The sequence below is a fragment of the Lathyrus oleraceus genome, chromosome 3 (assembly GCF_024323335.1).
Source record: "Lathyrus oleraceus cultivar Zhongwan6 chromosome 3, CAAS_Psat_ZW6_1.0, whole genome shotgun sequence".
In the NCBI taxonomy this organism is placed as follows: Eukaryota; Viridiplantae; Streptophyta; class Magnoliopsida; order Fabales; family Fabaceae; genus Lathyrus; species Lathyrus oleraceus.
The window spans coordinates 242,721,227-242,745,925 of record NC_066581.1 but is presented as its reverse complement, the minus strand read 5'-3'; the positions used below and the strand labels follow the sequence as shown (position 1 = coordinate 242,745,925).

The following is a 24,699-nucleotide window of genomic DNA, read 5'->3' as shown; positions in this document are numbered from 1 at the left end:
GAGCGTAAATATCAAAGTAGGCGTCCCCAATTTTTCCCAATTGAGTCCTTTATATAGTGTCCATTAGGTCTTGGTAGTTGAGAAAATAAAGGAAGACTTGGTCTTGAGGGAGGAATCCGTGGGAAAAGTTTGTTGGAGGAGATTTAGGCACGTTTGGGTGCCTGTTGCTGACTGCTTCAAAGCGCACTTTGTGGCCGCGTGACGCTCTTCATGGGCCTGTGACGGTCGCCACAGTCTGGGTTGTGACGAGCGTCATGAATGTGTGGCGATCGTCACATCAGTAAAATCTGCATAATCTGTATTTTTCTGGTTTTCCTGTGCTTTTTCACTTGTTTCTTCTTCTTTTTCTTCCTTTTCTTTATTTTGCTCTTTAGTGTATGGAGATTCAAATACCTGTAAAAACAACATGAATACTTGCGCAATAATCGGGATATTAATCGAAATGGTGTGATCTTTGGGTGTAAATTAAGGCAATTATCAGATGTGTTTTCGCGTTATCAAGAATATCCGTCATCGGTTAAGATGAACATATCAAGGATAACCTCAAAGCAGGGTAAGAAAATATCCGTCATTGGTTAGGATGAACATATCAAGGATAAACTCAAAGCAGGGGAAGAAAATATTCGTCATCAGTTATGATGAACATATCAAGGATATACTTCCTGGGAAATGTGAAAATGAATCCGCTGGGGAAACAAAGGTCGTTCTTGCCGGGTATTGGGCAGAAGTAACAAACATGAGAAGAATATTACCAGTTATTGGGTAATTGGCTCTCAGAGGGCCAAAAGGTTCTATCTAGGTAAGATTTCGAAAGAAAGGTCAATCAAAGGACTCAACCCAATGAGGATATAATCCAAGGGGAGTGGTTATATCCAGATAATCATCTGGGGAGGAAACTGAAATAATAATCGTCCACGACGAAATAACTCAGTAGGGAAAAGAGAAAGGTTAAATTTTTTCTGCTTATTGGGCTGACACTCTACGATTGAAAGAGGACAGATACACCAAATATGCATGGGGAAAAAGATATATTGTTGATCGGGAAAAATAGCAAGTGTACTATTTTGCCTGTTATAGTAATAATGGGGAAAATCCCCGAATGTCGATCTCAAGGACTGCACGTTAGTATTGAGTTTAAATTATCATTCAATTAAACAAAAAGTATTAATTTGGGTTTTTTGAGTGTAAAAAGAAAATAATAAAGCAATAAGAAAATAGGGGTTTCTGGAGAAAAAGGAACAATGCCAGGGAAGGTGTATGATTTATCCTTGTAATTACTCTGAGTTACTATTGCATCAACAAATATCAATTACTACCAGTTCTTAAGGGTATTTTCTCCCAAGTCCTTGGTGAGAAAACCTTTAATCAATCTATCCTCATTCCTATGTCCATAGCTAATGAGTGTGAAGTTAAGTTGTATAATATCAAGAATGCTCTGGTTCATATAGGGTATCCATAGTCCTAGGTGATATCTACTGCAGAGTAACCTGATGAAAACCTTATCACTGGCGGTCCAGCCTAGGTGATAACCATAGATCAATCTCGATTGGCCCGAAAGAGAAAGCAATAAACACATCAACAGGTTACCGTAAATAAAATATTATAAATGCAAATGTAAACTCAAATTCATTACAATTCTAAATCAGGGACACCCCCTAGCATTAGGGGGTTAGCTACTCATATTGTTTAAAACCAATGCAAGATAAAAATTACACATTACAAGTAATTTGGATGACTTTGATCTTCAATCGCTCCCGCTCATGAATCTCTTCAGCTCTCCAAATGCCTTGATCTCTGTAATACTTGATTGCTTCACAATACCGTGGTTTGTTGTACTCCAGAATGATTTTTCCTTTGGTAGAAGACCTCTTTTTATAGTGAAAGTTCCCAGAAGCAGTTGGACAGGTCCAAAGATGTCTCCACAAAGCCCGAAGAATGAAAAGCCCGGAAAAACTGGAAATATTGGGCTTGGGATGACACGGGTGGCCGTGTCAGCCTACTAGTTAGCTTGACACGCCCCTGGCAGGCCTAACACGGGGGTGAAGTCTGCCTGACAAGGCCCGTGTCAGCTGACACGGGTGGCCGTGTCAGGCTACTGTTTTCTTCCTCTGTCTCCCTTTCCATGACACGGCCCATGTCAGCTGGCACTGGTGGCCGTGTCAGGCCTCTTGTACTGGGATTTTTTGTTCTTTTTCATACCGGACTCTCGCACTATCGTGTTTTGAGTCCTCTGGTTCTTCTACCTGGATATGTCTGACAAAAACACAGCTATTCCACGCATAAGATCAAAATAAACAAAATAAAACATAATAAAGATAAAAAATGCGTAAATGACATAACGGAAGTAAAACTACTCGAATTGTACCTTAAATGCGTGCACAGTGTGTCAAATATCTCTGTTTTGCGTCAGATCAGTAATGAAAACTTACTATAAATGGTGACTGATCACAACCCCAAACTTAGCTCATTGCTTGTCCCAAGTAATGCTTCGGTATCACTCCCTAGAATTCTTTATGCTTTCCACCACTGCTGAGATCATTCGTAAACGTCTTCCCCTTTTCTTCCACAAGTCCTACCCATCTTCATAAGTTATCATTCACACTTCCACTTTAAAGCACCATTTCACCTGTCAGCTTATTTCACATGCTCACCAATTCTCTCGGGGTTAACTGTTTACACTCATAATTCAAAGTATGCAATATCACTCACAAGTTTGAATAGTTTCTCTTTTCTCATCACCTACACATAACACACACACTTTTGAGGTCTTTAGGGTTGTAACTTGGCTTGGGTTAGGGTATGGATTCACACAAAAAAAGGAAAACAAGGGGCTTTTGGCTCAGAGTCGATGTTATATCCTGTGTTGGTTTTTTTTTAGTTCCTCGGTTTTCTTTTCTTATTTCTTGAAATTTTACCGACTACCCTTTTCCGTGCTTCTTTCCTTTGAATCATCGAGTATTTGATTTTTATTTTTCTTTCTTTTTCTCGATTCATCACTTTTTCTTTTTCTCTCGTTTTTGCACTTTTTAGGGATTTGAGAGCTTTTGGGGTTTTTACCCCAAACTTAGCTTTTCAACACAATTGGAATATTTTCATGACTCTGAGCAGGGTGAGGAAGTGTTCTTGGCCAATGGTTACATTCATGGTGTTTTAAACAAAAAATGGATATATGCTCAAATGGGGTTAACGAAGGATATAATAATGCGGGATGGCTAGAAAGGCTCGGGGTTAATTACAAATAACGTGCCTCAGTGTGTGGATCATGCAGTGACAGTCCCAGAGAGTCTACGCAAGTTAAGAGTGATAAAGACAAACCTGAATGACGCTCATGATGATTAATGTGTTTGGCCTTTTCTGACTCACTGGGTTTGGTTCAGCTTTGACAGGATCCACAGTGCTTCTTAATTTGGTGCAATTGCTTTCTTACTTTGGAGTATGCAGGATACTTGTGTCGATTAAGCTATGTATGTTGCGTCTGATCTTTACTTTCAGCAGTGTCACTTTCTGGGGAGATCCTTCACAACAAGCCATGGTGAGTGGTGTGATCTTTCATCCACTTTTTACTTGTGATCATTACTTTTCCAACCTGTAACACAGACCTGACACACACACTTGCAGCATAATGTACATTCAATACAAAATTCAATACAAAATTAAAAAGTAAAAATAACACAAACAAATTGCAAAATAAAAGACATAAAATCTCCCCCACACTTGAACTCAACATTGTCCACAATGTTTGCGAACAAGCGCGGAGGAGGGAACTTACAGAGTCCTACTGAGGGGGCGGTTGCGGGAAATGCAACATCAACTGTCGCATCATGCTGCTCATGTCATCCAACATCGCTCCCTGACGGGCTTGCTCGATGCCTTGCCTTTGCTGTTCAGCCCTCAAGTCACCTATTTCGGTCTGTATCCAGCCCCATTGGTCAGTTGACCAAGATGAGGAACCTTCCGCCTGTTGGGTGGGTTCCTGAGGTTGTGGGACAAACTTCTCAGGCGGTGCTTGAGGATCTTATTCTCGTCCTTCTTCCTGGTCATCTACAAATTGGTCACCTGCATAAAAATGGTCAGTGTCGTGGCCCTCATCCGCATCGGGATCGGTGCTCACATACAGCCAATTCACACAATCAGTGATAGCTACTCTGTCCGGATCCGGCAAAGCGATGATAAACCGTTTATGAATGAGGACAGAATAATGGGTAGGGGCAACCGCAATCATACCTTGGGCAATCAGAGCAGACATGTCAATTTTAGTATTACCTGCGATTGGCGTGTCCTCGAGTAAAACAGCCTGATACCCGAAATGCAATGCAATATGAGTGATCATACCTCCCACGGAAATGCCTCCGGAGTTTGCTCGGCCGACTCTCCCCAGGTAGTCTGCTGCAAAGGCAGCTACATTGATGGTCTGATTTTGAGCCATCAAGTACATGAAGAATAGTTCTCGCTGAGTAGCTACTCCAGTGTTGTCGCCTCTACCAAACAATGTGTAGGCTAAACCTTTTTGGGCGTACCTGAAACAGGGATTCTGGATGCCCGATGCCTTCGCACCTTTGGAGGAGTAATCCATCCTTCCGGTTATGGCGATCTAGAAATCCTTAGGAGAAAACCCGTCGGGGACCGCTCCGGGTCCGTTTAGCGGGAGGCGGAGTATAGCAGCTAACTCCTCAACAGACAGTTCATGGTAATTGTTAAACAACCGGAAGCGTAGAGTACCGAAATAATACCTGGTTGTGTTGACCCACCGTTTTTCGAGTTGAAACTCCAAGGTGTTGAGAAACTCGAGAGTAATGCGCTTGTAGGTCAGCTCCTCAAACCTCATAAACTCAAGCATGCCCAAGACGTGGAACATGCGGTCTACCTCAATTTTTAGCCCTAGATCAGTCAGAGTCTTTTCACACATATACCGGGTCGGCGTGAGCTTGTGTTTCCGGTGAATTTGGTAACATCTCTCTTGCTCCGGGTTGTCAAACACAATATTGTGGGGATTAGGATTCCGGCTCGGGCGCTTCCGGAACTTTTCCATCTCTGCACATTGTTGCTTTCCCGTAAGGATTTTGTTCGAGGACATTTTGGACCTGCAAAAATAGTAAAATTTTGAACTTTCAAGTTAGAAAAATCTAAAACCGCGGTTTCGACCGGGACGGCGAGGTGAGAAATATTTGTGAAGGATGTTTTGGCTATAGGTGAGTGGATCTTGGTTGCATGTAAGGTTTTTGTGGTGAGGTGAGTGAAGTTTAATGGGGTTTGTGAGAGCGAGGGAGAAGAGGATGAAAAGTATGAGAGAGAGTGGTGTAAAAAATCTGATGATGAGTGATTAAGAGAAAAAAAGAGTGGTTAAAAAAAGTTTAAGTGGGTGGGCCCCACAAAAATTTAATATTTTCAAAAAAAAATCGCACGCTTGACACAGGTGGTCGTGTCAGGCTACTAGTTTACCCTTTTTTCCAGTTTTTGTTATAGTGGTCCTGACACGGGCCGTGTCAGGCCACTGTTTTTCATCCTCAAATTTGCTTTTCTTACAGTGCTCCTGACATGGCCCGTGTCAGCTGACACGGGGGGCCGTGTCAGGTCACTGTTTTTTCCAAATCTCCTTTCCAAATTTTCCTCTTCTGACACGGCCCGTGTCAGATGACATGGGTGGTCGTGGCAGGCTGTCCTTTTTGCCGTTTTTAGGTTTTCTTGTCAGGTTGATTGCTGGATCCTCTGGCTCCTTCCTGTGGGACTCTTGTATACCTATAGACACAAAAAAAAATGCTTAGAAATAAAAAGCGTGGGTTGCCTCCCACGAAGCGCTTCGTTTAACGTCGCATGGCTCGACGGTTCTTCGTCTACTTAGGTGAGACGGGCTTTTTCTATTGGATCATTCTCCTGGTCTTGTATGTAAGGTTTCACTCTCTGCACATTTACCTTGAACGTGTCTCCGTTCGCTGGATTTCTTAATTCAATGGCTCCATGGGGAAATACCTTTTGTATCTCAAAGGGTCCCGACCATCGGGACCTCAGTTTCCCTAGGAAGAGTTTCAACCTTGAGTTGAATAATAATACTAGTTGTCCTTCCTGAAGGTCTTTCTTCTGAATGCGCTTGTCATGCCAGGTTTTGGTTTGTTCTTTGTAGATCTTGGCATTCTCATACGCTTATTTCCTGAACTCTTCTAGCTCCTGTAATTGGAGGATCCTAGACTTTCCTGCTTTGGCCAGATCATAGTTGAGGAATTTGGTGGCCCAGAATGCCTTATGCTCCAGTTCTAGTGGCAGGTGACAAGCTTTACCATAGACTAACTGATAAGGGGACATACCTATTGGTGTTTTGAACGTTGTTCGGTATGCCCAGAGTGCGTCATCGAGTTTGATTGACCAATCCTTTCTAGAGGCACTGACAGTTTTTTCTAGGATTTGCTTGATCTGCCGATTGGATACCTCAACCTGTCCACTGGTCTGAGGGTGGTATGGAGTGGCTATTCTATGCTTTACATTGTATTTTCGCAGTAGGTTCTCCATCAATTTGTTTAGGAAGTGGGTACCCTCATCACTAATAAGTGCTCTTGGTACCCCGAACCGTGCGAAGATACAATTCTTGAGGAAGTTGATCACCACCTTTGCATCATTCGTGGGCAGTGCAACTGCTTCCACCCATTTTGACACATAGTCCACAGCAACTAGAATGTACTGTTTTCTGAAGGACGGTGGGAATGGTCCCATAAAATCTATCCCCCATACATCGAACAGTTCGACCTCTAACATGGCATTCTGAGGCATCTGATTTCTTCTAGATATGTTGCCTATTCTTTGACATCGGTCGCATTCTTTTACCACTACTTGGGAATCTTTGAATAGTGTGGGCCAGTACAATCTAGATTGGAGGACTTTGGCTGCGGTTCTGTCTCCGCTGAAATGTCCTCCATATTCGGAGTTATGACAAGCTTTTAAAATATCCCTCTGCTCTTCCTCTAGAACACATCTCCTGACTAGGCCATCTAATCCCTTTTTGTAAAGGAATGGATCGTCCCATACATAGAACCTGCAATCATGCAAAAAAAAAATTCGTCTGTTAGAGTCAAAGTCATCAGGTATCAGTCCACCTACCACAAAGTTCGCGTAATCGGCGAACCATGGGATATGCGTAACGGCTAGAATGCGTTCGTCCGTGAACTCATCTCTGATGGGGTGTGATTCTTCAATTTCTTGAATCGGAGTCATCCGAGACAAGTGATCAGCAACAGTGTTTTCACTCCCCTTTTTATCTCTGATTTCCAAATCGAATTCTTGTAAGAGGAGGATCCATCGCAACAGTCTCGGCTTGGATTCCCGTTTTTCAAAAAGATATTTCAAAGTAGCATGGTCAGTATAAACAATTACCTTTGATCCCAGCAGATAGGATCTGAATTTGTCAAAGGCGTATACCACCGCCAGGAGTTCTTTTTCTGTGGTAGCATAGTTCATTTGAGCAGGGTTGAGTACATGGCTTGCATAGTAGATCACATGCAAGAGCTTCTCCTTGCGCTGCCCTAGTACCGCCCCCACTGCGTTATCACTTGCATCACACATTATCTCAAACGGAAGAGACCAATCTGGGGCAATAACTATGGGTGTTGACACCAGTTCTTTTTTTAAGGTCTCGAAGGCTTTCCTGCAGTCTTTGTCAAACAAGAACGGGGTATCTTTTACCAGCAGACTAGTCAATGGTTTGGCAATCTTGGAAAAATCTTTTATGAACCTGCGGTAGAAACCTGCATGTCCTAAGAAGCTTCGGATGCCTTTTTCATTTACTGGTGGTGGTAAGTTTGCTATTACCTCCACTTTTGCTATATCCACTTCGATACCCTTGTTGGAGATCTTGTGTCCCAATACGATTCTTTCCCGGACCATGAAGTGACATTTTTCCCAATTCAGGATCAAATTTGTTTGCTGACATCTTTCTAAAACAAGTGATAGGTTAGTCAAACAGTTATCAAATGAAGAACCGAACACCGAGAAGTTATCCATAAATACTTCCATATGCTTTTCGAGCATGTCCGCAAAAATAGAAGTCATACACCTTTGAAATGTGGCTGGTGCGTTGCACAAGCCAAATGGCATTCTTCTATAAGCAAAAATACCATAGGGGCATGTGAATGTTGTCTTCTCTTGGTCTTCCGGAGCAACTGCAATCTGGTTGTACCCTGAATAACCGTATAGGAAACAATAGTATTCGTGTCCTGCTAACCTTTCCAGCATTTGATCAATGAATGGTAACGGGAAGTGATCCTTCCTTGTTGCCAAATTTAGCCTTCTGTAATCGATGCACACTCTCCAACCTGTAACAGTGCGGGTTGGAATCAACTCATTCTTTTCATTATTTATTACCGTTGTGCCCCCTTTTTTGGGTACCACGTGGACTGGACTTACCCAAGAACTATCGGAGATAGGGTAGATTAGACCTGCATCTAACAGTTTTACAACCTCTTTGCGCACTACTTCTTTCATGGCAGGGTTAAGTCTTCGTTGCGGTTGCACCACGGGTTTGTGGTCATCCTCCATTAAGATTTTGTGCATGCAAACAGTAGGGCTTATACCTTTTAAGTCTTCAATTACCCATCCGATTGCACCCCTGTATTTTTTAGCACTTGAATGAGTTTTGCCTCTTGGACGCTCTGTAGACTAGCATTAATGATGGCTGGACATTTTCTTCAGTGTCTAGAAATACATACTTCATATTTTTTGGCAACTGCTTTAGATTCACCCCTTTTTTTGGTTCTTCAGTGACATCGGATGGTGATGGCCTTAGATCTTCCCATCGGTGTGGTCTAGTTCTAATCCATTCAGGTTGTTTTTCTATAAGAGCAAGCACCTCAGATTCTTCTTCATCTTTATTACTTTCAAAAATGGACAGGCTTAAGACCCGGTTTAGAGGTGACCGGGGTCTATGCTGGTCATTTTCTTGAGCAATTACCTGGTCGATTATTTCTATAGTGTTGCTTGTGCCGACATCATCTTTGTATTGCATGGTATTCCTCACATCTATATTTAAGTCTTCATCATAGACCTTGAGGGTCATAGTTCCTTCCTCAATATCTATCATACATCGTCCTGTTTCCAAAAAGGGTCTTCCCAATATGAGAAGGATCTCTTCATCCTCCGGCATCTCTAAAATGACGAAGTCGACTGGAAAGACAAACTTGTCAATTTTCACAAGAACATCTTCCACAATACCATAGGGTCGCCGAACTGAGCGATCAGCAAACTGAAGGGTCATTCAAGTGTCTTGAACAGAACCGATGCCTAGCTTCTTATAGATGGATAGTGGCATCAAACTTGCACTTGCTCCTAAGTCAATCAAAGCCTTCTTGAATTTTTGATCACCAATAGTGCAAGGAATAGTAACTGATCCCCTGTCTTTCTTTTTTACTGGTATTTTCATGCCTTGGAGAACGGCACTGCATGTTTCAGTCAGGATGATCGGTTCAGTATCAGTGGAACGCTTCTTGGAAATTATATCTTTCATGAACTTGGCATATATTGGCATTTGTTCCAATGCTTCCGAAAAAGGGATATTGATTTCGAGTTTCTTGAACATTCCCAGAAATTTCTCGAAATTTCTCTCATGTTGATTCTTCTTCTTCTATCGTGGAGGGTAAGGAAGTTTGATTATGGGTTTAGGAACCTTTTCCTTATCCTAGACAGGAGGTGGTATTGCTTCTTCATCTTGGACTTTTGTTTCCTTGATTTCTAAATCCACCTCTATTAATTCATCTTTTTCAATATCATTAACCTCGGTTGACTTTCAACTTCGGGTTGTGACAGGTTAACAGTGTTATGTTCCCGCGGATTTGTTACCGTACCACTAGGTAGGGTTCCAGGGGCTTGAGAATTGGATGCTAACTGTTGTGCTATCTGTCCCATCTGAACTTCGAGATTTTTGATGGAGGCTGTGGTGTTTTTCTGATTAGTCCTTGTTTCTTCTTGGAACTGTATACTGGGGGCTGCCAATTTTTCAATGGCAATCTCCCAATCAGCCTTTTTAGGTGCCTGTTGTTGTTGTTGTTGCTGATACTGAGTCTGATATGGCCCTGTACCTTGTTGCGAGAGATTCCCTCTCTGATCTTTCCAGGAGAAGTTTGGATGATTCTTCCACCTTGGGTTGTACGTACTAGAGTAGGGATTATTTTGCTTCAAGAATTTGATCTCTTAAATTTGTTGAGGAGTCGCAAAGCAATAGACAGTGTGGTGAGGTCCATTACAGATTTCACAAGTGCTCTCCTGAACTGGTTGAACTTGTGCTATCTGTTGGATACCTATATTCATAGCTTTCAGCTTTTTGTCTATTTCGGCAGCAACAGTGTCTTCCAGGCGGATTTTATTTGCCTCCAATTTTAGATCAATCACCCTATCTTGTTTACTGGTACACCTGTCATATAGCTCTAGATGCTCATTCGCAGCTATTGCTTCAATAATCCTCTTGATGCCAGTGGCTGTTGAGAAATTTGTTGAGCCACCGGCTGCTGTATCAATCAACTACTTTGTCTTTATTTTCAGACCATTAACGAACATTTGCATTTGTTCTGTCTGATCCATATTATGAGTGGGACACGCAACTAAGATCCTTTTGAATCTTTTGTAAGTGTCTCGCAATGATTCATCATCCTTCTGTTTGAAATTCAAACTTTCATACCTTTTTCTCGGAAATACTGATGCTGGAAAATACTCATTTAAGAATGCAGTTTCCATCTCCTCCCAGGAAGTGATACTACCGGCAGGAAGAGAATAGAACCATTTTTTCGCGTCTTCAGCTAAAGTGAACGGGAACATTCTTAATTTTTTTGCTTCATCAGTGTGACCATCAATTTTCAAGGTGGTGCTCATGGTCAGAAATCTATGCAGGTGTTTGTTAGCATCTTCATTAACCTTTCCGGTGAAAGGTTTTCTTTCCAATTGATTTATTATGCTAGGATGCAGTTGAAAATTTGTCAGATTCACCGGTTGGTTAACTATGGTCAGTCGACCACCCGGTGCGTTTGCACCTCCATAATCACCTAGGAGTCTCTCCGGAGGTGGGTTTTGAGGAGGTGGGACTGGAGGAACTTCAGCCATTGGTTCCTTGACTTCTGGTTGATCCGAGGTACTTTCTTCTATAGAATCCACTCTTTGTTCTCTGCGTCTTCTGGGAAGGGTTCTCTCGATCTCTGTGTCAAAAAGAATTTCAGCTAAGGATTTTCCTCGCAGACACTGGTTAGTATGACTGAAATATAATTTTATTGCAAAGAAACAAAATTTTAATTGAAATAAAATTTAAACTCTATATTTTTGGCAGTCCCCGGCAACGGCGCCAAAAACTTGATCGGGAAAAATAGCAACTGTACTATTTTGCCTGTTATAGTAATAATGGGGAAAATCCCCAAATGTCGATCTCAAGGACTTCACGTTAGTATTGAGTTTAAATTATCATTCAATTAAACAAAAAGTATTAATTTGGGTTTTTTGAGTGTAAAAAGAAAATAATAAAGCAATAAGAAAATAGGGGTTTCTGGAGAAAAAGGAACAATGCCAGGGAAGGTGTATGATTTATCCTTGTAATTACTCTGAGTTACTATTGCATCAACAAATATCAATTACTACCAGTTCTAAAGGGTATTTTCTCCCAAGTCCTTGGTGAGAAAACCTTTAATCAATCTATCCTCATTCCTATGTCCATAGCCAATGAGTGTGAAGTTAAGCTGTATAATATCAAGAATGCTCTGGTTCATACAGGGTATCCCTAGTCCTAGGTGATATCTACTGTAGAGTAACCTGATGAAAACCTTATCACTGGCGGTCCAGCCTAGGTGATAACCATAGATCAATCTCGATTGGTCCGAAAGAGAAAGCAATAAACACATCAATAGGTTACCGTAAATAAAATATTATAAATGCAAATGTAAACTCAAATTCATTACAATTCTAAATCAGGGACACCCCCCTAGCATTTGGGGGTTTAGCTACTCATATTGTTTAAAACCAATGCAAAATAAAAATTACACATTACAAGTAATTTGGATGACTTTGATATTCAATCGCTCCCGCTCATGAATCTCTTCAGCTCTCCAAATGCCTTGATCTCTGTAATACTTGATTGCTTCACAATACCGTGGTTTGTTGTACTCCAGAATGATTTTTCCTTTGGTAGAAGACCTCTTTTTATAGTGAAAGTTCCCAGCAGCAGTTGGACAGGTCCAAAGATGTCTCCACAAAGCCCGAAGAATGAAAAGCCCGGAAAAACTGGAAATATTGGGCTTGGGCTGACACGGCCCGTGTCAGCTGACACGGGTGGCCGTGTCAGCCTACTGGTTAGCTTGACACGCCCCTGGCAGGCCTAACACGGGGGTGAAGTCTGCCTGACAAGGCCCGTGTCAGCTGACACGGGTGGCCGTGTCAGGCTACTGTTTTCTTCCTCTGTCTCCCTTTCCTTGACACGGCCCGTGTCAGCTGACACTGGTGGCCGTGTCAGGCCTCCTGTACTGGGATTTTCCGTTCTTTTTCATACCGGACTCTCGCACTGTCGTGTTTTGAGTCCTCCGGTTCTTCTACCTGGATCTGTCTGACAAAAACACAGCTATTCCACGCATAAAATCAAAATAAACAAAATAAAACATAATAAAGATAAAAAATGCGTAAATGACATAACGGAAGTAAAACTACTCGAATTGTACCTTAAATGCGTGCACAGTGTGTCAAATATCTCTGTTTTGCGTCGAATCAGTAATGAAAACTTACTATAAATGGTCACTGATCAATTGCCATAACAGAGGATCAAAAATCAATGAATCACAAAGTAAAATGATGCAATAATGAAATTTATAAATATGTATATGTATATGTATATGTATATGTATATGTATATGTATATGTATATGTATATGTATATGTATATGTATATGTATATATGATGATTATGCTGACAAAACGATCACAAAGGATAGAATTGTCGCTGATTTGAATCATCGATACAATTCTTGGCCAATCCACACAAGGGGGAACAACTGCTGGAGAAAAGATCAAACATCTCGAAGGCCCGACCTTGGATGGGGAAGAAAGGAGAGGATCTGCTGAGGAAGCTGCTACAAAGTTTGTAGAGAATTTTAGGTCAATGTCATATCAAATGAGAGACAACCCTGCAGAGGATAACATAATAGCTGCTCAGAATCAAGGAGAAACTCTAACTGGGGGAGAATCTGATGGTGATTTACGGGGAAGCCAAAATTCTTCCGAAACCAAACAAACTGCTGAAATAGCGCGCCTACAACTCAAGGGAGGCCAACAAAATCGGCTAGGAGTGTCAACAAAACTCGGTTGAGGAAACCAACAAACATTGGATGTCGATATGCTGCCAGGGATGAAAGGCAGGGGTCACGCCGACTGCTTGGGAAGAACCAACAATGCTCCATATTTATGGCTTACTATTTTCAAACCATTGTTGATATTCTTTTAAATAAAATCGATTACTAAAAAATAACTGCTTTTATATATTTAGGAAAACATGATTTTGTTTTAAATTTTATTTTCAAGAATGATCACAATAAAATTTAAATCTATTTGGCTGAATAATAAATAAGAGTAGAAACAATTGGATAAAAGCTCAACTTTATTTAATAGAATGGTAGTTTGTAAATGACAAGACTCCATAGATCTTTACAAAAGTTGAAAAGTGGTAATTTACACGGAAAATGGCTACATTAAATACAATGATCACTAATCCTTCTACCAACTTTTGATGTCCACTGTGCTCTTGGCGACGGCGGGGAATGATGAATCAGAATTGACCGACTTGCTCAAGAATGTCTTCAAAACTGAAGATCAGCAGGATGTAGTTACTTGCTATAATCCCTAATTTTTGCATAAATTGTCCCAAGGTAGGATACTCAATTTATCGAGATAATTCTTTTTCTGTTTTATGTCTCTAACTTTTGCCTGGATTTCCCTTTCGGGTTCAATCCACCGAGACACTCATTTTTGCCTAAGGCTCCCTTTCAGGTTTTCAACTTAGCAAGTTGTTCTTTTCTTTTTAGGCGAAGTATTTCTTGACTGCATCTGCATTCACAGGACGTGTGAACTCTTCCCCATCCATAGTTGTAAGAATCAAAGCACCGCCTGAAAAGGCTGTCTTAACAACATATGGGCCTTCATAATTAGGAGTCCATTTTCCCCTTGAATCTGGCTTGAAAGATCAAATCTTCTTGAGCACAAGGTCACCTTCTCTATATACACGAGGTCTGACCTTCTTATCAAATGCTTTCTTCATTCTCTGCTGGTACAACTGACCATGACACATGGAAGTCAACCTCTTCTCTTCAATCAAATTTAACTGATCAAACTTGGCCTGACACCATTCAGCTTCAGTCAACTTGGCTTCCATCAAGACACACAATGATGGGATCTCTACCTCTAGTGGGAGCACAACTTCCATTCCATAAACAAGTAAGAAAGGGGTTTCCTATGTTGAAGTGCAGATGGATGTACGATACCCGTGCAAAGAAAATGGGAGCATCTCATGCCAATCTTTGTATGTTACAACCATCTTCTGGATGATCTTCTTGATATTCTTATTTGCACCTTCAACGACCCCATTCATCTTAGGTCTGTAGGGAGAAGAATTATAATGTGCAATCTTGAAGTCTTTGCAAAGAGCTTCCACCATATTATTATTCAAGTTTGATCCATTATCAGTAATGATCTTACTTGGAACACCATAATGGCATATGATCTTATTCTTGATGAACCTCACAACAACTTGCTTGGTTACATTCGCGTACGATGCCGCTTTGATCCACTTTGTGGAGTAGTCAATTGCCACCAAAATGAAATGATGTCCATTCGACGCTTTGGGCTCAATCATGCCAATCATATCAATTCCCCACATGAAGAAGGGTCATGGGGAGGAAATGGCGTTTAACAGTGTCGGAGGAACGTGAATCTTATCTGCATAGATTTGACACTTGTGGCATTTCTTCACAAACTTGCAACAGTCAGATTCCATTGTCAGCCAATATTAACCTGCTCGCAACATCTTCTTTGCCATAACATGTCCATTGGAATGAGTACCAAAGGAACCTTCATGGACTTCAGTCATCAACAAGTTTGCTTCGTGTCTATCCATGCATCTGAGCAGAACCATATCGAAGTTTCTCTTATACAATACATCATCATTTCGGTAGAAGTTGCCGGCTAATCTTCTCAAAGTCTTCTTATCTTTCAAAGATGCCCCAGGCGTGTAAATCTGACTTTGTTGGAAACACTTGATATCAAAATACCACGGCTTCTCATCTTTGGCCTTTTCAACAACAAACACATGAGTTGTCCTATCAAGACACATCATAGTTAAATTGGGAACCTCATTCCAATACTTCACTATAATCATCGAAGCTAAAGTTGCAAGAGCATCTGCCATCCAGTTTTCATCTCGAGGGGTATGATGGAACTCAACCTTTGTAAAGAAAGTTGAAATCCTCCTTGCATAGTCTCTATATGGTATCAAACCGGATTGATTCATCTCCCATTCACCTTTGATCTGATTCACAACCAAAGTTGAATCTCCATAGACGTCCAAATACTCGATTCTGAGATCGATGGCCTCTTCAAGCCCCATAACGCAAGCTTCATATTCAGCCATGTTGTTTGTACACTTGAAAGTAAATCTAGCTGTAAACAGAAAAAGTGTGCCTTGAGGAGTAATAATCAATGCCCCAATGCCATTACCATATTGATTAACAGTTCCATCAAATACCATGCCCCACGGGGAACTAGGTTCTGGCCCTTCTTCAAGCAATGGTTCATCACAATCTTTCATTTTCAAGTACAAAATATCTTCATCCGGGAAATCATATTGCACTGACAGGTAATCTTCAATCGGTTGGTGAGACAAATGGTCAGCCAAGACACTACCTTTGATTGCTTTATGAGATCGGTATTCAATATCATACTCTGATAATAACATCTGCCAATGGGCAATCCTCTCAGTTAAAGCAGGATTCTCTAAAATATACTTAATTGGATCCATTTTGGATATCAACCAGGTAATATGATTCAACATATATTGGCGTAGACGCTTAGTAGCCCAATCCAATGCGCAACAAGTCTTCTCAAGCATAGAATACCGCGTCTCACAATCACTGAACTTCTTACTGAGGTAGTAAATAGCATATTCTTTCTTTCCAGTCTCACCTTGCTAACCAAGAACACAACCCATACTCTCTTCAAGCACAATCAAATACATGATTAACGGTCGTCCTTCAACAGGCGGAGACAAAATCGGAGGCTCGAGCAGATACTCTTTGATACTGTCAAACACTTTCTGGCAATCTTCGGTCTAATCACAAGACTGACCTTTCTGAAGAAGCTTGAATATAGGCGCACATGTGGCAGTCATGTGTGAAATGAATCTCGAGATATAATTCAAGCGGCCAAGAAAGCCTCTGACTTGCTTCTCAGTTTTGGGCGTCGGCAACTCTTGTATTGCTTTGACCTTGGCAGGATCACCTTCAATACCCTTCTCGCTGACAATAAAGCCCAACAACTTACCAGAACGAACACCAAAAGTACATTTATTGGAATTCAAGCGGAGTTTGTACTTCCTCAAATGCTAGAATAACTTCAATAAATGCTCAACATGTTCCTCTTCATCAATGGATTTGGCAATCATATCATCAACATAGACTTCGATCACTTTATGCATAATATCATGAAAAAGAGTAGCCATTACCCTCTGGTAAGTTGCACCAGTATTCTTTAGACCGAAAGGCATCACTCTATAACAGAATGTTCCCCAGGGTGTAATGAATGTGGTCTTCTCCATATCTTCGGGTGCCATCTTGATCTGATTATAACCGGAAAATTCGTCCATAAACGAAAAGACTTTGAATTTAGATGTACTGTCTACCAACATATCAATGTGTGGCAGAGGGAAATCATCTTCCAAACTAGCTTTGCTTAAATCTCTATATTCAACACACATACGGACTTTTCCATCCTTCTTTGGAACAGACACAATATTGGCCACCCACTACGGATACTCAGCAATGACAAGGAAACCGGCGTCAATCTGCTTCTGCAATTCCTCTTTGATTTTTATTGCCATGTCAGGATGAGTTCTCCTCAATTTCTGCTTGACTGGCGGGCATTCTGGCTTCAACGGTAATCTATGCTCCACAATCTCAGAATCCAACCCAGGCATGTCTTGATAGGACCAAGCAAACACATCTGAATACTCTCAAAGAAGATCAACCAACCCCTTATTAACCTTTAGGCACAGTTGAGACCCAATGTTGACTTCCTTCACATCATCTTCGGAACCCAAGTTGACTGACTCAATTTGCTTTTCGAACGGCTGAATGGCTTTTTCCTTGTGCTCAAGTAGACGAGACAATTCATCAGATACATCTTCATCACTTTCCTCCTCAACCTCAAACACAGGGAATTCAAAATTTGGAGATGGAGTAGGATCATTGTATTCAATGGGTTTAGAAACCGACCTGCATAATGATTTGATATTTTGATTTTAGAGAAGTGAATTATGACCAAATATTATGCAGATGGACAATTATTATTTATTGATTTATGTTTTTTGTGATTACCATTTTCCAGAAAAAGAAAAAAGTAAAAGTAAAACATCATAGATGTGGATGAATAGAATAGAATTTTATTGATGAATAAATTTAAAATGCCTAACAATGTTCACTTCTCCCTTAGGCATAGGAGAAGGATTTTCAAAAACAAATAAAAAGCAATTACTTAGATCGAGCACAATAATGGAAACATCAATAGTAGTCCAATTGTTGCAAGCTTTTCCATGCGTCACAAAATTGGTGTAGTCTTCATCTTCATCACCCTTGATTACGGTAGCTAAGTGTTGTTCATTACCATGAATGAACCCTCCGCTACGGAAACTGGGTTGCACATCTTCATCTCTAACAACAGATGAACCTGGTTGGAATCCCAAACCAGCTTTTCTCTTTTTGTTGGCGACCTCTACCATCTGGCCCCCACTAATCAGAACTACCATCTTCGACAATCTTCTGCGCATCCTTGAATGAGGACATAGGTGCCCTAGCTCTCTTTTCCTCAGTAATAGATAAGGCATGGAACGGAGTTCCAATCTCATCTTCAGCTTCCACGTAAGAGAAAGACGATAGGTGGCTTACCAATAAAGCCTTCTCCCCACCGACAATAACCAACTTACCATTCTTGACAAACTTCAATTTCTGATGCAGCGTTGAAGTAACGGCTCCTTCCTCATGTATCCATGGTCTTCCTAACAAGCAACTATAGGTCGGGTGGATATCCATTACCTGGAAAGTAATTTGGAAATCACTCGGACCTATCTTCACAGGAAGGTCCACTTCACCAATCACAGTTTTGTAAGAACCATCAAAAGCCTTGACGATCACGCCACTATATCTCATTGGAGCACCTTAATACGAAAATCTTGACAAGGTTGATTTGGGAAGTACATTCAATGAAGAGCCAATGTCGACCAACACATCCGACAGAACATCCTCCTTGCAATTCATTGAAATGTGCAACGCTAGATTGTGATTTCTACCTTCCTCAGGAAGTTCCTCATCACAGAAGCTCAAATTGTTGCAGGAAGTGATGTTAGCCACAATATGATCAGACTGATCCATCGTAGCATCATGCTCAACATACGCTTACTCCAATACCTTTTACAATGCTTCTCTGTGCGCTTCAGATTTCATAAGCAGAGACAACACTGAAATCTTGGAAGGAGTTTGGAGCAACTGCTCCACCACATTGAATTCACTTTTCTTAATCAATCGGAGTACCTCATCATCATCAATAGGCTTAAAATCGCTGGATTCACCAGACAGACGCTTTGGAGCACTAGTTGGATCTACTGCAGGCACTTCGATCTTCTTACCAACTTAACAATCTTCTACATTCTTAGGGAACATCGACCCCAAAACTCGACCACTACGGGCCACCTTTTTAACATCAACTATGCTCACAACAGAACTAATCGTAGGTAAAGGGACCTTTTGACCATTCTCTAACATGGTTGCATTGTACTCATACGGAATCGCTTTATCGGATGTATATGGGACTGGACCCGCTAACCATATTACCAACGGCGATACCGATTTGTTGCTGACACTATTACAGTTGTTGTTGTCAAATTGAATCACCATTCTCTCTGGTGTCTTGAACACAGGAACTATTAAATTCACATCGTCATCCACGTGACGGGAATGGAGAATTTGGATCATGTATTCATCCATCAACCTTTCGATGTCTCTCTTCACAACCACACAACCTCGGGGGTTGACACTGCAGACTGCACAACCATGACGGTCATGCTCACAATCACTCACCAAACAGATATCCTTGTGCATCGTCACCAAGGACCTCCTAATAAAGCGGACATCAAATACCTTGAACTCCCCAGGACAACCATCCACCATATTGACAACAAGGTTACCATGAGCAGGTAGTAGATTAGCTTTGACATTTGGCGCACGGTCCTCAAAGGACACCATCCCACTCTTTACCATCTTTTGGACTTCATACTTCAGGGGGTAACAATTCTCAATATCATGACTGGGAGATCCTTGGTGAAAGGCACAATTAAGCTCTGGCTTGTACCACCATGGAAGTGGTTCAGGAATCTGTGGAGGATTTCTTGGTTGCAAAAGGTTCTTGAGAACCAGAGATGGATACAGTTCAGCATAAGTCATAGGAATTAGGTCAAAAGATACCTTCTTCCTCTCAAAATTTTGTGGTTGTTGGTATTGTTGTTGTTGTAGGCGTTTGTTCTTTATAGTGGTTGTTGTTGACGTTATTGTTGAATTGGTGTTGACTGGTTGTTAGAAAATACCGGAATTACCGATGATACTTGATGACGGGGTTGTGGACTCATTCTAGCATGAGGCCTCCTTTGCCTCCCAACAGATACTGCATTAGTCTCGTTCTCTCTCTTTCTGGAAAATTCACTGTCATACTTCTTGCTAGATGAAACCTCATCTTTAGACAACCGTCCCTCTCGAACACCTTCTTCTAACCTCGTCCCCATGTTTACCAGTTCGGTAAAATCACTGGAGGCAGTGGCAATCATGCACTCATAGTAAAATAAGCTTAGGGTCTTGAGAAAAAACTTAGTCATCTCCTTTTCTTCCAAAGGAGGATTGATCTGAGCGGCTAGCTCTCTCCATCATTGAGCATACTCCTTAAATGTCTCTTTGTCCTTCTGAGACAATGACCTCAGCTGGTCCCTATCCGGCACCATATCCATATTATATTTGTACTATTTTATGAATGCTTCACCCAAATTATTGAACATATGGACACTCACACTAAATCCAGACCCATGTACCACCTTAGAGCGGCACCAGTCAGACTGTCTTGAAAATAATGAATCAGTAACTGATCATTATCAGTTTGCGTCGACATCTTTCTAGCATACATGACGAGATGACTGAGTGGACAGGTATTCCCCTTATACATTTCAAAGTCAGGGACTTTGAACTTCATCGGTATTTTCACATTAGTAACCAAGCAAAGTTCCGCAACACTCTTACCGAATAAATCATTTCCCCTTAAGGTCTTCAACTCCTTTCGCAGCTCAAGGAATTGGTCTTTCATTTCGTCCATCTTTTTATAAACATCAGGGCCTTCAGACGGCTCGGAATGATATATGGTGTCCTCAACACGAGGAAGAGTGTGAACAACCAGTGGTGGCACAGACATGATCGGGCTAGATGTCGGCATGGAAGCAAAAGTAGGCGCAAAACCTTCAGGCATGAAATTAGGCGGCATTCCCCACGGGAATCTGGCAGGCATGGAAGGCGCGAAGTGAGCAGCAGTAGCAGGAACGGTAAAGGTAGTAACCTTTGAAATGATTGTCCTCTAAGGAGGAGGAGTTGCAGGCGTTGGAGATGATTGACTATGAGCAGATAACACTGACTCCATCATGGCAGTCAGACGGGCAATCTCGTCCTTCAAGTCTTTGTTCTCTTGCTCTAGATGTTCCATAATTCTTTAGTGATTGGCACGAGTATTGTATCGATGAGTCAGCTTGGCTGAAGCACAGAAGAAATACCAATAAGACATCTGGAGAAAGAGAAACCTGTATGCATATGATGCATGAAATGAAATGCTTGATTGTTTTTATTTTCAAGGAACTTACTATTTTATTTGCAAATATATATATATAATAACAATTGCACAATTTAATTGACCATAAAATCTCTTTTATTTATATAATTGGAAGGATTACACATAGTACAATTTCAGAAACCAAAAATACAAAATACAAGAGGAAAGGAGACTAGTCATCCTAAGGATCCCTAACAACAATATCAGAAGATCGGGTTGTAGGCGCGTACTTCCTTCGGATGCATCGAATCTCGGACTCAAAAGAAGTCTTCATCTGCGTCTTCTCGAGAACAAGCTGATCAACAATCTTCTTCCAAGCAATGGAAGGTTGAGGCATACTAGAGGAAGATAAGACATCTGCCTCTCTTTGTCTCTTTATTACTCAGTATTCAAGAAGCTCAATAAGTGCATCTTTGTCCTTAGACTCAAGTTTCAACTCCTCATGCTTTCTACTCAAAGCATGGAATTGCTCTTCCCACATATCCTTTTCTTGCTTCATCTTTGCGAGCGCGTCTTCCAACTCCTCTACATCCTGGTTAGGGAGAGTTAATGGCTCAACCACAACCATAAACATAGGTCTCTCACAAGCATAAGGCATCTTCAACTCCAAATCTCTCTTCTTCACCCAAAGAGTGTATGCTTCCAAAGCTACACAATTGCGCTACCCAAGCTCGGGTCTTCCTTTCCTATGTACATTATGCCAAGCATGCACCATCTTCTGCTTCAAATGTTGGGGATCTTTACCCTCTTGATAGAAAAGACCTTCTAAAAAAGTATTATTAGGTTTGTCTCTCAAGGGGAACCCAAGTTGACGACGAGCCAATGCAAGGTTGTAGTTGATTCCTCATTGTGTACCAATGAGAGGTACATTAGAGAATTCACCACAATAATCAATAATATCTAAACTACTTAATGAAGAATCATACCAAACTATATCATCATTAGTGAGAGACATAAGTCTCTGAGACCACCTTAGACATTGTTTGTTCTCCATAAAAGTAGGCGTCTGAGGCAAGTGCGAAATAAACCACTTGTACAGAAGAGGAACACAACATACAATAGTTACACCACCTTTAGAATTCCTTAGATGTAAAGAGAAGTGCATATCACCCAACAAATTAGGCATAGGATTCCAACTCAAGAAAATTCTAATGGCGTTAACATTAATAAAACCGTCAATGTTAGGGAAAAAGGCTAAACCATAGATGAGAAACACAAAGATAGCTTCAAAATCATCCACACTACCGGTTTGAGCAAAGGTAGTAGCTTCCTTGATTAGGAACTCAGAAGTCAATCCAAACAATCCTCCTTTCTTCATCCAATGAGCCTTTATCTCAGACTTCTTCAAGTGAAGAGCTTCAGCTATAATATGAGATCTGGGAGTCTCTTCCAATCCACTAAAAGGCACTCTGCTAGAAATATGTATTCCCAAGAGATGGGCATACTCCTCCAATGTAGGCATAAGCTGATTATTAGGAAAAGAGAAGCAATGGTAGAAAGGATCATAAAATTGAACCAACACACTTAAGAGTCCTTCAACCACATCAGCAGACAAGATAGACAGAAGCTTCCCATGATGTTGCTTGAAGTCCAAGGGATCTAATACAAAATATGATAGCTTCCTTAACTCTTTCAAGTCCGGACATCTGAAACTGTACTTCTTAGTGTTCCTTCATCCATAATCCATGGTCTGGAAATATTTACAAACAAGACCTCAGTTCTTTGAAATTATTTTTCTGGTGTGATGAATGTTATGATGCGCATGAATGCATGAATGCAACAATCACAAATAAGGGATCACACATAAGGCAAACACACAAAGGTAAAGGGATGAATCAAGTCATTGTCAAAATCAATCATCCATTTTGGTGGATTATGGTTTACACCTTATCAACACCCAAGTTCCATTGATATTGACAATACTTGATCGGATCAACCCAGAATCAAGGGTTTGTTGTGAGTCACGAGCATGGAGTTTGGGTAAGAATCATCCCAAAGGAGTGAACTAAGGATAAAAACATGTAGATCATGTTCTAAAAAGTTCCCAGAGTCATAATTCCATCTATCAGATATTACAGGTTAGGATGACTGACTCATCAACCCATGATATTCTCAACAAAAACTCGTCTGAGTGTAGTATCGCGTAACAACTGTTATCAAGTCTACACTTGAACAGTCTCCGCACTACGTCCTAAATAGGCCAAGAGGGGTTAAATGTTCTATGGTCCTCAGCTTCTCAGACCCCAAATTAGAGAAAGTAATGCCTAACCACAAATAACTTGTGTGAAATTCATAACTCCAAAAGGGTCTCCACTGAGTAGATGGGTCTCAAGCCAACTTGTTAAGGACTACTCCACACAAGTCGAACATGACTATACCATCCTCCTATCTTAATTGCATTCAAGTTCGGGTTAGAACTTATCTCACCACTCAGAGATCACCAAGCACAACAAGCATATTATATCACACAAACAAATATACATACATCAAATATACAAATATATGCACACAAAAAAAGTAGGCTAAACCCACTGGAGACTACTCCCCATCAGAGTCACCACTTAATTTCTATAGTGGTAAATTCATGACCATCAAGTTATGGATAAGCTAGACGTCAATTAAACCAGAGTCGACGTCGCGCTTTTATTATTTCCAAGGGAAAAGGAAAAAGTACGAACAAAACCCAAAGATAAGAAGTTTTCAAATCAAAACTAATAAAATTCCAGAGATTACAAGTAAGGGGATTGGTTACACAGAGGGAAGGTGGTAGCACCCAAAATGTCCTAGGTACTTTTAGGGATCCTTTTTTTTGTGTGAATATATATTTTTGTATAAAATGATGTTTGCAATAAATAGAGTGGAGGGATGAGAAAAGAATTCATTAATTATATTTTCGTGTTTGACAAGACCTTCGGACCTGTGCCTATGTACCACCATAAAATGAGGGATCAAAACCTCGTATTTCATGGTAATAATTTCAAAATGAGTGCATTACTTTTAACAAAAATTTAAGCTTGACAAAGGCATAAGAGGCCTAAAAATGGCTTGAATGAGTGTTAGTTATTTTTGGCTTTTGAAATTTTAAGTCAAGTATAGTTAAGTTCATTTACAAGTTTGATTAAGAAAAGAGTTTTAAAATGCAATGGCAGAAGGCCAAAGTTTCTAATTTGCAAAATGGTCTAAGTTTAGAAAACAAACACAATCAAAGAAGATTTTCAAAAGGAGGGAGAGATTTGAAATTAAATAAATGGGGGAGGAGATGAAGAGACTAATCCTAAGCACAAATTTAAAAGTTAAGAGTTGAAAAGATCTGACCAATGGGCTGCAATCCAATAGATAAGAATGTCATATAGAAACCCATATTTTCCTTGGACTTTAGAATCAAGAAATATCAGTACACAAAAAGTCAAGATAAAGAGCAAGGCATAAAATAAAGATAACCACATCCAATCTTAGCAACTTCATCATCTTCTTCATAATTTCCCATGCATCAGATGAACTCAAAGATGGGCACTAGGTATAGATTCAAAGTAACAACTCTAAAAGACCATGTAGCAGATGAATTCATATGGGATCATAATA

General features: G+C 40.7%; 1 protein-coding gene across 1 annotated transcript; it reads right to left on the bottom strand.

The window, feature by feature from the left end:
* Positions 1-9,235: 9,235 nt before the first annotated feature.
* Positions 9,236-20,035, bottom strand: LOC127130659 (uncharacterized). The gene is made up of 2 exons (XM_051059630.1): positions 19,850-20,035; positions 9,236-9,601 (listed from the first exon to the last, which is right to left on the bottom strand). The coding sequence occupies exons 1-2, from the start codon at positions 20,033-20,035 to the stop codon at positions 9,236-9,238; spliced, it is 552 nt and encodes a 183-aa protein (XP_050915587.1).
* Positions 20,036-24,699: the final 4,664 nt, after the last annotated feature.